The following is a 15,067-nucleotide window of genomic DNA, read 5'->3' as shown; positions in this document are numbered from 1 at the left end:
TGCATAGGTATATGATCCATTAACCCACTAATATATGTATGTAATTGTAAAAGTTACTGATGTCGGCCGCTGCTTAAACCCTATGAGCCTCCATATACATATACATACTAGTAAAGCAATACAAGGGTAATCACACAAAAAAAAAAGGGGGTTTACGAGTTCCAAAAGAAAAGCATGGAATTCACAAACCTACCGCCGCAAGGAAATTCTTTTACCTGTAGAAGTCTTCTGTTCCGTTTCCATGCTATTCCTCCTATCTTCACATATCTCCCGTAGGAAACCTATTTTCTTCCTTTTATATTTAAGAGGCCGATCAGCCAAGAGATATAATCTCTCTTCCCGTCAAATCCCAACAGCCACGTCCAACTATATTTTGCTGATGCCATGGTAGTGATCTTAGACATGGAAGGCTATATATACGATCTAACTATCGACAACTTTGCTTTGCATCGATCAGATTTTTTTCTAGTCAACACTTATGTCAAACTTTTTGGTATTATACTACGTCGTCATGTTTTGTTGATTCGGAGATCCTGTCGGTGAACCGATTAAGTTGTTCGTTGTACGTTGCTGATCTTCCATCGTTGCTGGAATTCTAATTATCCTAATTGCGTCATATGAAATCATCAATCAGGTATGGGGTGAGAGAGAAGAGTTCGAGATCATGAGTGTAAATTAATTGGGATGAACGGGAAAGCCGTATTTCCCAAAGTTCATTCAGGGCTCACCGCGACGGTTGTAGCCCTTTGAGAGAATAATTAATTAATGTGCAAATTTAGATGTGGGAGGTTAAAAGAAGAATTAGAAACATTATTAAGGTGTTGCTTGATTTAAATTATGTGAATATGTGGTATTTGAAGTCATGGATAAATTTGTGAGTGCTTATGCTTGATTTGCTGCAACTATTTAGATTGATGACTTATTTAATGATTGATATAGATGTGATGTTATGTATTAGAAGTTGGAATTGTAGTGGTGCCGTATGCCTAGTATAAATAATAGTTTATTTTTTAAGTGATTTTATAGAGATAATAATTGAAATTATCCTTACTATCTTTGAATGTGTTTGAAATAAGATTTAGTCTCCTTATAGATGTGTCTTGGATACCATAGTGCTAAATGTATTATTTTAAGATGTGTAAATGAAATATATTATTTGACTATGTGATATTTGAAGATGTATATGATTTAAAGATGTGGTATGTAAAGATGTGATATTTAAGAAGTATAGTTGATGTATTATTTGACTAAGTGTAAATTGTGAATTATTTGATGATGTGAAATTGATGTGTTAATTGATGATGTATAACTGAAGTGCTATGTGTTAATTGATGATGTATAACTGAAGTGCTATTTAATGATGTGTATTTGATAATGATGTTATTTAAAGATGTTGATGTTTATCGTTTGATGCTGTTGACCATTAATGTCATAAAGTTGTAACTGTCGGTCTAAGTTGTGAAGTCGTAAGAAGTTGTCCAAATTATTGGAATCATATAAGTTGTTTAAGAAGTTCAAGATGTCTAAGTTGTAGGAGTTGAGTCCATTGCATACTCATTAAAGTTGGGGCTTTAGGCCCGGCAGCCTTTGTGCTCATTAAAGTTGGGGGGCTTTAGGCCCGGCAGCCTTTGTGCTCATTAAAGTTGGGGGCTTTAGGCCCGGCAGCCTTGTGCTCATTAAAGTTGGGGGCTTTAGGCCCGGAAGCCTTGTGCTCAAATACGTTGGGGGCTTTAAGCCCGGCAGCTTTATGCTCACTTGTTGAAGAGCCTAATTACGCTCATATATGTTGTTGAATGGTACCACATGCATTTGCATATCAAGAAGTTTCACGATGATTTAAGTTGTTAAGTTGTTAAGAGTGCATTGTCAAGTTGAGTCGTGTTGTCGAGTCAAGTTGTTAAGTTTTGATGTTTTAACGAATTACCTTGTGATGTCTATTAATGTAATTGTGTGAGACGATGAAGGTGATTATTTGTTGATGTTCTTATGAAGATGATTATTGGAGACTACATGTGTTGTGACCAGTTGGAATTGAATTGTGACATTGTGTTTGTGAAGTTTTTTTTGGTTCTTAAGTTGTAATGATATTTCCTGCTAATATAGATTGAGATGATATAGTATATTCTTCAAGGTTCTGAATATTATGTTTGTGATGTGAAACGACTTTGACTTAATTGCTTACGTGTTCTTCTCATTTTTTTTATACTATTACATGTTCTCGGAACTCACCCCTTCGTTGTTTGTGTTTGCTGGCTTGGCCCTGCGGTTGCGAAACCGTAGTTATATAGGTTATGAGTCTTGGAGTCAAGTGCATGCCTTTCGTGAGGACTTGTCTTGTGTCGTCGGTTATTTTGGGGAAAAGCACTGCTCTGATAGTGACACGGGAAAAGGGATATGCTTACTTATTTAATTTTGTGCAAGAAAACCATTGTCTATGATGTAAAATGAAACATTTTCAAAAGAAAAAGATTCGATGTTATTATTACTATAATTTTTAATGAAGTGAAATATGAATTATGTTTGTTATGAGTCAGTGTGATATCCTAAATTTTGTGGAAGAATTCCTATATCATTAGAGAAGTTTTTATTTGACACTTTCCGCTGCGAATCAAACTCTATTTTTAATTAAACAATAGCAATAATTATTCATGGGATTTAGGGTGTCACACTTGATACATCATCTCAAGCTTAATTTGTTCTCGTTCAATTTGTTGAGACATCATTCATTTTATTATATTTGTTCAGACATGATTTGAAGCAACATATCATCTTTTTCTCCTACATCATACTTAATTAGCAAGTTTTAGGAAATCACTAATCAAAGATCCAATAGATAAATCATACCCGATTAGTATAAGCAAGTTCTTAGAGATCATTAACCAAATATACAATAACTAAATCATACTTAATAATAATTGTACAAATAAGTTTTTGAAAATCACTAATCAAAGAGCCAAACATTAATTATACTTAATCTCCTCCAAAAAAATTAAATCATGCTTAATTAGTGTAAACAAGTCTTAAAAATAAGTCTTTGATTAGTATAACAATTAAATCTTTATTTTGTGAAGTGGTTTACTATCCCACTTATGTCTGCAATTGGATATACTAGACATATCAATACTCATGCTAAGAAAACAATTACACATATAATGTATATAATTTATGTATAGTAGATTCTAATTCTCAAAAAGTTATTACAGTCTTAAATATCAAGGTTTAACCTAAAGTATCCCGTGCGTTTCACGGGTGTTATTACTAGTATATCCTACATATAAGACTCATGTGGCATTGTAAAGTATACCTTAAAGAGCATAATACAAAGTTTATATTCTTAACGTAAGCCACATGATAGAAAAGTGTAACTATGAAGCAAAATAAAAAAACAGATTATGTCCCTAAAATTTTAAATTCCTTCACTTTTAGTCCATGATGTCATTATAATAATGAAATGGAAAGTTTGAGTACAATTTAACTAACCTGGAATCCAAAACAGTGTTGAAGAAAATCAAACAAATCTACAAAGGTCCCACGTTTCCTGAAATCTATTAGTTCAAGACTTTATGGACTATGCAATGCCAGAATAACTTTCTCCGATAAGAATTCACTGTAATGTCGCTTTGTTATATTTCTTTCAGAAATATCTCGACAAACTCACCATCAATCCAAACTTGCACTAAAATTTGTCACTGGTGTCAATGTTTTTTGCATATATATTAGGTCATCGGTGTCAATGGCATATTATTTTTCTCTCTCTTTTTATTGAAATTTTTGGGGGTCTCTCATGAATTAAAATTTTTACATAAATTACGGAGAAAATATAAATTTCTTAAAATAATAGAGTACTAGAAAAATAGTGTCTTTTTTTTTATTTTATTTTTTATTCTAAATAAAAAGGTAAAGAATGAAATATACTTTTGTTCCATTCCTTTTATTGAGGTTCTTCACAAATTGCTTGAATTTTCACTCTTGTCATTGGAAGTGCATTCATGGAGAAAGAATGGCAACATCCAATTCAAACTCAGTCTTCTCTTACAACAAATCAAATTCCAGTTTTCAATGGCGAACACTATGATTACTGGAATTCTCAACTGTAAACTATCTTTATCTCCCAAGATCTATGGGACGTGGTTGAAGACGGATATGAAATACGCCCAAGTCGAATAAACACTTCCTGGATTGCAGAAAAAGAGAATGAATACAAGGAGAAAATGAAGAAAAATGCTACAGCTTTGAGAATCATCCAGCAAGGTGTTAGTAAAGACATCTATCCTAGAATATTTGGTGTTACACAAAAATTTGAACATGTTGTTGCTGTTATTGAAGAAACAAAGGACCTTACAAAGCTCACACGATATGAACTCATGGGTTCCTTAGAAGCTCATGAGCAAAAAGTGAATAGATACAACAATCAGCCATTCAAGAATGTTTTTCAAGCAAAGATGAATATCTGGAGTTCCAACCCGCGGCAAGAAGGAAGATGGGGCTCATTTTGTGGACAGCTTAATATAAAATTGAATTACCAAAATTAAATGTTACTATGTAAAACATGAGAAATCAATTTGGCTAATGTTACTATATAACTTAAAATTGGTCCAGTGGATCAACATGCACAGAACTTCTGAAGTAGCAAGCCTTTAAATTCCGCCATAGTCACATAATTCTTGTAATCAAGGGAGAATTGCGAATTGGTACGTGAGTACCGAATTCGGGTACTTCGGCGTATTGGTACGCACAAACCAGCGAACCAAGCGTACCAAATGTTATACCCTAATTTTGGACCTAAAAATACTTGTTCAATTCTTCTTTTCTTGCATTATAAGTCATCTGATATGTCTCTGATCAATTGCATCTTTCTCTGCATTTTATTTCAATGTTATTTGCAAAATTTACATGCAAGGGTATTTTAGTCATTTCCTATGTCAAATGTCTCTCAGTCTTTCGAAATTTTGTTTGAGTCTTTTCAAGTGGTTTGAATAAGTCTTTGTTTCATTCTATGTCAAAATCCATTTTAAAATTGCATTTGAAGTCATTTTGAGTCAGTTTTGCCCCTAGGGGCATTTTAGTCTTTTCATGTGTTAAAACTCTGTTTAAATTCTAAAAAATTGTCTCTGAGTCTTTTAATTCGCTTGTATAAACTCTTGCTTTAATCCCTTGTTAAAAAATCATTTTAAAATTGCATTTGAGTCGTTTCGAGTCATTTTAGTCCCTAGGGGCATTTTGGTCATTTCACATAATATTTCTGTTTCATTTTAATCTGCTTTGTTGTTTTAATCGTCTCGCTTTACGTTAATTTTCAATTTACTTTTTCAATTCAATTTTAGTTTAATTTTCATTTTAGTCCTCGTACTTTTGTTATTTGCATTTTAATCCCTTTTTTAAGTTTGTTAGAGTCCAAGTGCCACGTGTCCAAATGTTATTGGTCCACAAAAGTTTGTTACAAGTCAAGTCCATGTGGCATTTCCTCATTGGTCCAAGCTTACCACATCACCTATATAAGTCAAACACTTGGTCAACTTTCAAGAATTCATCATTTTTCAATCATTTTTTCATAAAAATTCATAAAAGCCACAAAAACTTTTTCCTCTTTTTCCCTCCTTCTCTCCCCACCGTAACTAACTCTTTAGCCACCACTTTCTCCACCCTAACCAACACAAAACCACCATAACTAACCACTCTCTCACCTCTAACTAACCCAAACCACCTTCAACTACCTCTCCTAACTAACTCAAACCACCACAACCTTCACCATTCCACCACCATCATCATCAACATTCACCACCAACTTCACCGCAATCCTCCATAACCACCGCCATCATCAACGCAATTTTCGCACCATCAATTCACAACACCATCATCACGCCAACACAGAGCTGAAGCCGTTCCCAAAGCATTCAAATCGGAACAGAATCAGTGACGGCGAAGAAGGTAGCTCACGAATCCATCATCAACAACAAGGCGCACCTGACAGGAACGGAATTGAAGCAAGGCGCACGCAACAGCAACAACGACGACGGGCTCCGATTGCATGAGCTCGAACGCGGGAACCACAACATCCTAGCAGCGTCCGATTCGAATTCCGACCGTGACGAAACCGCAGAAGAAGAGCGACGCAGCAGGGGAAGAGTTCGAACACAGGCTCACAACAACAATTCTCAACAGGACAAATCAAACACGCACACAGAAGAAGAAGCTTCAGATCGGTACTTTTTCCTCCCTTTCCCTCTTTCATCATCTTGAATCTGTGCATCTTGGATTAGAATTCAGTTTTTGAAACTTTGCTGAAAAATTAGTGTGAAAATCGGGACTAGGAAGAGAGGAGAGCCTTGGATGTGTCAGGTTTTTTTCGAGGAGGTGTTTCTTGACAGTTTCCGGCGACGGCGCTGGAGGCTTGGTCGGAATCCTCGTCGGAAAATTAGAGAAGAAAGAGTGTTTGAGCTTTTTTGTTTGTCTGCGTGTTTATGTTTAAAGAGCTGCACTCTCTTGTGATTCCATGCATGCCATACCACCATACTCCCATGCTCCCTATGTTTAGGACGGTTGGTTCTAGGACCCGATCCATCTGGATCAATCCTAGGGTCTCCATTGATTCTATTCAAAATTGGATCCCACTGCCTTGGGCTTGGGCTTGTTCTGTACGTTTTCATCAATATTTTTGCTATTCAAACATTGTTTCTTGATAGGTATACCCCTGTGTTGCCTAAAAATTCTTAATAAAAGTTCCAAAATTTTTTCGTTCAATGTTTTCTTGTTATTTTCATTAAATTCTGATATGTCTTGCATATTAATCTTGATGGAAATACATGAAAATAATTCTTTGTTAATTCAATTCTTTTTTACTTTCTTTGTTAAAAAAAACTTTGTTAAAAACTTGCAAAAACCTTGTGACTTCTTTTACACTTGTGTTGGGTGATTAAGACTTGTTTCTTGGGATCTTTTACATGTTGAAAATTGTTAAAAAAAATACATGTGCAATTGTGAGTGATTTGTGTTGTTTTTTGTCATATTTTGTGAAGCTTTTTGCATATTCTAATTCCAATATCTTGGCTCATGATAATTGGTGCTTGATGGGTGATCTTAGGGTGTTACTTGTTGCATAATATGTAGTGTTTGGTGCTGTTTTGAATGGGTGATAATTGGTTGCTTCGTTAGCAAGTTATTTGTCATTTTAATATGTGAATTGGTGCAAAAATAGGCCTAATTTCATATCATGATTCCTTGACCTATAATTTTCTTGTAACTCTCATATTAGGGCTGACCCCAAAACTCTTTAAAAAATGTTATAATGTGAGGGTTATAGGTCTTTTGTTTGCTTGGGGATTTTGGTATTTTGTTAGGTATATTTTGTCATCTTTCTTTGCCATTTTATCATGTTACCATGCTTTATTTCCTTGTCAATTTTTCCTACCATACTATGCCTATTATCACTAACTCTTTTGTTCATCATTTCATAAGCATTCCCATCTCATCTCATATTCACCTTTATCTTCTTGCAATTTAATTTGTACCAAGGCTTAGAATGTAATACTTAGGAGCTTTTGTAATATTGTACTTTCATGCAATTTTAATTTCTTGGCAACACTACTAGAAAAACGCGATTTAGAGACGGATTTTAGGGAGGGAAGACAATCCCTCACTAATAGGGACGGATTTAGGGACGGATTTTTGTATTTTCCACAAAACATGAGTTGCCAAGCATTAGTAACGGAAATGTTTAAATACCCGTCACAAAAATTCCGTCACAAAAATTCCGTGACTAAATCCCTCACTAAATTCTTTAACTGTATGTTTGTGACGGAATTTGGCATGGACTTTATCCCTCTCTAATGGATCCCTCACTAAAACCCTCACTAATATCACTTACATAACTCTATCCAAGGCATCCCTCACTAAAACCCTCACTACTATCAAAACTGAATTATTTCCCCCTCAATTCTTTTCACGTTTTGGTTTTTCCCTCCTCTCTACTAAAATATCCCCCCTCTTTTTTTTTTTTTTTGGCTCACAAACACCCTAAAATAATTATCCAACAAAATTTCATACTCAAACCCAAGAACTCAATATTCACAAACCCTAAATTAACCAAAAAAATTTCCCAAACACTCAACCACTCTTCAGATAAAAAAATTTCCCAATTCACGTCAAATCTAAACCAAAGCTCTTCTCAATCCAAAAATGAATCGCTCCAAAGTTCCAAATCTGAACCAAATCTATCGATCCCAAACAGCAAGCTCTTCTCAAAAACTAATCGCAAGCTCTCATCTTCTCAGAATCGCACACACCTTCACGGAATCGCTGTCATCTTCACGGAATCGCATTCATCTTCACGAAATCGCAAAAGCTCTTCTCAGTCCCAAAATCGGTTAGTTTCAGATTCTTTTGTCAAGGTTTCAATTTTAAATTTCTTCCCATTCTCATCTTTACTAATTTATGTGTTTAATTTGTAGATTCTTCTGAATTTGATGTTGAATTTCTCCTCACTGTGCTCATGCTCTCACAATACAGATCTTCACTGAATCTCACTCCCAAAAGTGAATCTTCTTCCTTCTCCCGAAATCCTTTCTCAAATCTTCAGTGAATCTCAGAATCACGGTAACCACTCTCTCAATCTCAGAATTTATTTGTTATTTATTTTTATTTTATTTTTATTTTTTTCAGAGTTTTTTTCTTCAGTGAAATTGATGTTTGTGATACTGATGTTGTTTTAATTTATATATATTAACTGTGATTTTCATCATGGCCTTACTTGAAGTGACACTTGGATTTTGGGTTCGAATTTTGTTGATATGTGATATGGTGTTGATACAATTTAGAGCAGGGTGCTGTCCCTGATATAGGTCATTTAATTTTAAGAAATCGTCAAATTTGTACTTGGTTAAGCTTTTATGACTTTAAACTTAGTTATAAAGATACGACTTGTTGCTTTAACTTTGATAGCATTTTGATATTTATTTGAATTTATTTACACTCAAAACAGAACATACAGCGCATAAAAATGTATGTATTGTACATTATGTATGAAAACTGCTTCAGTTTTTGTATATTTGAATAACACAACTCGTTTTCTATTGTGTTGACTAATTAGCTAGTAATCTTTATGGATTAGTTATTATTAGCACTGACCCTCTTGCTTTTTTTTGGCTTTGCAGAGTCAGAAACTTCCTTTGAATTTTCTATAACCCTTCCATGTAACTTCTTTGTAAATATCATTGACAAAGATTACTTGCTATTCATTTTTAGACAAACACAAGTGAAAAACCAAATAATATATATTTTGACAAAGAAGAATATCGAGAGCAGCATCAGTATTGATTAGTGTACATTTTCCAACTTCCACCTCTTGATGAAATGAGTTATGTTTTGTATGTACACCTGTTATTTCCCTAAAAAATCAACAACTTTTGATATAGCCACTTTAAGTAGGTCACTGTGCTCTTTTAGAGAATGAACTAATCTGTTTTTTTTTTGTGTATGCAACTTTTGATATATGCCCACTTTTTGATGGGGCATGGGAGTTTTTTTTGGTGCAAACAAGCTGCTGGTTTTTGGCTGTTCTGTTGCTTTTGGTGGATTCTATCTGACCTTAACAGCACCTTCTGCTGTTCTTCTGTGCTGAGGTACCTGCGCAGCTGCTTTGTAATTGTAGTTTGGCCTGCTGTCCCAGCCTTTTATGTTTGTTCCCTTGGTAGTTTTCTGTTTTTGCATTTGGTAGGATAAGAAGTACTCATACCGACATGATAAGAAGCTTTTCTTACAAATAACCATTGAACTTTCTTCTGACATCTGTGTTATATGTTTTAGATATGTCCAGATTTTGATGTGTTAATCAAATATATGTTTTTTTATATGTATATATAGATGGCATGAAATGTTACTATGACGGGTGGAGGAAGAGGTACTGGTATAGGTATCAGTAGAGGTAGGAGAGTTGGGGGTACCACACTCATCTGGGAGAGGTATGGCTGCCACTACTCCATCACACTCTATTGTTGGGCAAGCAACAAATCCTTCCACATCTCATACAACAACAAACACACATAAAAGGATGTTGCTGTAAGGAGAGTTCTCACTACAACATTCTCCTTTTCCTCTCTTTATATTAGTCTATCTCAAATCCACCTTCCAACAAGGTAGCGATGGAGAAAACATTGCTCCTGAAGCTACTCACTCTTTTAGCTTATTTACTATGTTTTGTTACCTTATCAACATCATCATCATCAGCTACAGTGAAACATATAAATGCATCCAAGCTGAAGATGTTTGTTGATGACCTTCCTAATATGCCCAAAGTATATGGCTACAAGGTTGTAGATGGCGTTCCCAAATCAAAGTGTCTCAAGATTGGCATGTTCAAGAAGAAATGGGTATGTTGCTGTTTTTGTTTAATTTCCTCATTACATGCGAATATCCTCTTATTTTGTTGTCTTTATTGTACCATTCCAAATTCATTCTTTACTTGTTTCGATAGGACTATACCACAGTTCTTGAATTTCAGGAGCTAGATAACTTTCTTTCTTATCTTGAAGTTGTGTGTGATAAACTATCTCTAGATAAAATATCCTCAAAATCAAAGGATATTGCTGTAAGTTAATACTTCATGACCTTATTGAACTTGATGAATATTTAGTATTTAGTCTATTGTTAAGAACTGATGCTATTTCTAATTGTTTTAATAGATCTGCACTGAAATAATTGTTCATTTATGCTAGTTGTTGGGAACTAGTTATACACTGATGTTATTTTTATGGAGGTTCTACACTGATGCTAAATGTTAAGCACATATGTAGCAGTCTGCAAGTGTATGTTTAATCAATTAGCTTAAAAGATATTAAGAAATAATATAAATGTACCTATGACTTAGACTGAGCACTGACATTTCAATTCTTTTTTTTTTTATTCCATACCAATCCTAACTCCACTTGATGCTTCAGTTTTTGTAATATAGGCAAGCAGTGAACACAGTATAATAATGTTGCTTGTGGGAAAAATAATGAATTGTCTTGACAAGAAGATATATCAGAATGTTAGTTTGTTTTTGTTGACTGAATGAAGTATGAAATTATTACTTGTTAGTAAAATATTATTATTTTGCAGGATGAGTTTGAAAAAAGGATTATTGAGAGGGATTCACATGAGGAGGCACTAGGGGATGATGTTTCTAGACATGAAAGTGACAACATTATCTTCTTAGATGTTGTTGGAGTAAATAAGAAGGGTCGTATATATGGTTTGGGCCCGGAAGCTGGGAAATATAAGCCATTTAGATCTTCCATATCTGATGGCATCTTACATTCTGAATTTGAACAAATGAGGGCTGAAAACACATCACTTAAAGAGAAATTGAAGGCTCATGAGAAGTTGATTCGTGCATCGCGGGAGCAAATGACTAAATTGATGGAAATGATTTCTCAAGGTCATCTACACCCACCTCTACCTCCATCTACTTGATATATAGATATATAGTATGTATAACATATGGTTATTTTGATAGCTTGGTTGCAAACTTAGTTAATGTGCTACTTCTAGTACCATTAAAAATGTTTATGCGTTTCTTATGAAACTTATTTTGAGAGTTTCCTTATGACTCATGTATTTTGAGAGTTGAACAATGGTTGTAAACTTATTAAGTTTCCTCATGACTTTTATGGTGATGGGTATGAAGACAATTTATCAATTGTTTTTTATTGTATATTTATAATTTTCAACAAGTTTAATATAGTAAATATATTTACAATACTAATATAATTAATTAATGAAATCTGGTTTGAGATTTGTCATTAAATTTCTGTTTGAATTAGTGAGGGAATTTAGTTTCATCACAATTAGTGATGAAATATGCCTTCACAATTTGAGAGGGAATAGCAATCCGTCATTAATTAGAGACGGAAATATTGGTAAACAACTATGGAATAGTCCCTCACTATTAGAGAGGGAACAAGAATCCCTCACTGATTACTGACGGATTTGCCAAAGTTTTCTGGTGCATATATAGTGACGGATTTATATGATTAGTGAGGGATTTTATCCGTGTCAATTAGGGACGGAAACCAAAATCCCTCACAAAAATTTAGCAAGGCCAATATTCTTAAGGGATTACCGGTCGTCACTAAATCCCTCACTAAATTCGTTAGTGAGGGAATTATGGTAGTTTAGTGACGGATTTCTACCCTCTCTAAAATTGATTTTTCTTTCCTTTTACTAATCTTTTGGATTCCACATCTCTATATATCTATGGTCAAATCAATGTTGCCGCACAACACAAGGTTATTTTTATTTAAACCAGTGTAGTGAGTTGTGCTAAGCACTGGTTGATCGGCGTGGCTTAGATCATGACTTCCATAATTTTACTTGTATAAAACTAACATATAGTTTGATGAATAATAGTTAATATGAACAGCGAGCTTTGTAGCTATTTTTTAAGTTGATTTTCTGAAGTACAAACAAACTATAAAAAACAAAATACAACGGAGCCGATTATTCTAGGAAAACCATTTTGATTCCATTGTTGGGTCATTAGGGGAGCCAAAGAGATCAACATGTTGGGCCAAGAGCAACTATACTAGTGATCTTGACTCCACGTCTCAATCAAAAATCTTAAGAAATTAGATTTAGGAGTCGTCTCGCTTATATGTTGTTCAATATTCACTTCTTCATTCAATGTGAGACTTGTAACCTATGAAGTATGAATACCTCAATAATGGAGACATATCCGTATAATATATGTATTAGATACCGATATTTTGTGAATACTCACAAATAAACACCCTAGAAATATCAAAATTACTTTTTCCAATTTTTAAATTTTTGTTTTAATAGATATACTCATAAGATATTTCACAGATGTAAACAAATGCATATCATAAAATTAAAAAGATGTAGAATATAACAAAGATGAGGCAAAGTTGTGAGAATTCAGTAGAGGTGTACACTCTGTTGTCAATAGCGGTCTAACGCGGCGCGATCGAGGCTGAAAACAGCCTAGCGCGTCAGAATGCGACCGAGTCGCGCGTTAGGCAAAAGCGGAACAAAAGCGGGTCAACAAGGGCAAAAAGCGGGTCAATGCGGGAAAAACAGGTCAACGCGGGCAAAAAGCGGGTCAACAAAAAAATCTCATCAGAAACCACAAAATCTCATCTTTGTTCTCTGTTAATCATTCTTTTTTTTACAGTCAAAATGAAGAAGAAAGGGAAGAAGTGAAAGATTGATTAGAGATCTAGAGATCTAGGAATTAATATGATCAAGATGAAGACGATCTAGAGATCTAGGAATTAATATGATCAAGATGAAGTCTAAATGTGAATGCAAAATAAAATTTTCTCATCTATATTAATACTAAATATGTTTTTTTCATACTTTTTTAGTCCTTAATTAATAATATAATATTTAGTTTTAGTGTCCGTGTCATGTAAAAGCGCCCGCGTCACGCCCGCTTACCGCGCCGCATCAATATTTGTGGTGGCCGCGCCGCGCCGCGTTTCCACTTTGACAACTATGGGTGTACATGATTCAAATCAAGATGGCACTAGAATTCTTGAATTTGTGGAGTTGTATCTTGATTAAACAAACATAAAAACAAGTTTTTATTTTATTTTATCTTATGGATTATGGTAATGATAGAGAGAAGACTTAATTAATCAACAATATTAGTTCTTTCAATGATGCTTTTGCTGTTATCTTAGCATAAGGATATAAAAAGGTTTTGATTTATACGAGAATTATACACTCTGTGTTTTGATCACAAATATTTTTTATTGTTCAAATTGCGATCTTTAAAATTTTATACTAATGAAAAATAACCAATACATATTTTTTTCATGTATTTTACATGCATATAAGTTATATAATAAAAATTTTGTTAACTTATCTCAACCTCTTAAATTAAAATTATCGGTGATTTTTTGCTTTGTTTGCTTTTCTACTCCAATTCCTCTCTTCATCATCCTCAAACCATTTTTCTTCCAAGCATGTTTCATTTTGAAGATGATTTAGATCTTTCATCCGGTTGCGAGAACTTCATTTTATTGATTTTAATTCAAGAAGTTTATGTATCATGTTGATTTTGGGTCTGTTTGTGTATGCAAGTCCGTTCTATCTCCTCTTATATATTGATTAATTCATTAAGTTTACGTTACCAATTTTTAGGTGCATTCTGTTTCCAAAATGAAAAATTTTGCTGCAAAAAATTATGCCAGAAATGAAGACAAGGAGATATGTCACTTTGAAGATGTTCGTCTCTCCCCTCAGTTGATAGGTAATAATGCATATTATGTACAGGGAGCGGGTTCGAGTTAAAAACAAAAAAAGAGATTTAATTTTCTTTTGTTCTTTCTTGATGAGATTATGAGAGAGCAATACCTCAAAACTTAAGCTGATAGTAAGTCAAGAAGAGCTAGCAGCAGCAGTATACAGCAGACAATATTTGTGCACTAGATTGAACTAGAGAGAAAAAGTAAATAATTAATTAAAAAGATCAACAAATCATCATTATCCATTGAATTAGTTTCATTTAAATTTAAATAAAACTAGAAAAACAGAAAAATGAAGAATAATACCTCTAAATATGCTTCAGATTTCAAATAATTAACCCACTCTTCTTCTTAGGCTACCTCTTACTCTTCACAAAGCACAACACAACAGTCCTTTTGTTTTTACTTCTTTCTTTGTGCAATGAGAGTGTGGTTGTTTGTTGTTGTCGAATGTTAGCTTTTAAAGTTGATTCAAAATGTAAATGCAGACATTTTTATATTATTTAGTGGGAGACTTTCGTAAAACGTTCTGTTATTTATTTATTTAATTTTTTAACAACAACTTGTTATGCGATGTGACAATGCAAAAGTGGTCTAAGGTCTTGGGCCATTTACAATGGTTATATACATAATACACTCAACACCCTTCAACACCCACTTTTTCAATTATCAACACTCCACATCATTTTCTCTCTCTTAATTCAACACTCATTCAATTTTTACCTCTCCAATGGTTTTTTTCATTCAACACTCTACCCCACCACCTTTTATTTCTTATTCTTATTTTATTTTATTTTATTTTCTCTCTCTTTATTATTGGT

The 15,067-nt window shown here is 33.9% G+C and overlaps 1 protein-coding gene and 1 long non-coding RNA gene across 4 annotated transcripts; both read left to right on the top strand.

Moving 5' to 3' along the window:
• Window positions 1-9,990: 9,990 nt before the first annotated feature.
• Window positions 9,991-11,689, top strand: LOC146949266 (uncharacterized). 3 transcript variants are annotated; one of them, XM_085745351.1, is made up of 4 exons: window positions 9,991-10,130; window positions 10,222-10,364; window positions 10,469-10,582; window positions 11,095-11,689. In XM_085745351.1, the coding sequence occupies exons 2-4, from the start codon at window positions 10,257-10,259 to the stop codon at window positions 11,446-11,448; spliced, it is 576 nt and encodes a 191-aa protein (XP_085601477.1). In that variant the 5' UTR covers window positions 9,991-10,130; window positions 10,222-10,256; the 3' UTR covers window positions 11,449-11,689. The 3 variants fall into 3 exon arrangements, with proteins under 3 accessions (XP_085601477.1, XP_085601475.1, XP_085601476.1); XM_085745349.1 differs by having other exon boundaries at window positions 10,003-10,364; XM_085745350.1 differs by lacking the exon at window positions 10,469-10,582 and having other exon boundaries at window positions 10,003-10,364.
• Window positions 11,690-12,927: 1,238 nt separating this feature from the next.
• Window positions 12,928-13,272, top strand: LOC146949265 (uncharacterized). Its single transcript, XR_015027185.1, has 2 exons — window positions 12,928-13,034; window positions 13,075-13,272. It is a non-coding gene; the product is annotated as an uncharacterized LOC146949265 (long non-coding RNA).
• The last annotated feature ends 1,795 nt before the right edge of the window (window positions 13,273-15,067 follow it).

The sequence above is a fragment of the Medicago sativa genome, chromosome 2 (genome assembly GCF_051527215.1).
Source record: "Medicago sativa cultivar Bolivia chromosome 2, Bolivia_mono, whole genome shotgun sequence".
Classification (NCBI taxonomy): Eukaryota; Viridiplantae; Streptophyta; class Magnoliopsida; order Fabales; family Fabaceae; genus Medicago; species Medicago sativa.
Note: the sequence above shows the minus strand (reverse complement) of the source record. Positions and strands in the feature narration are given on the sequence as shown.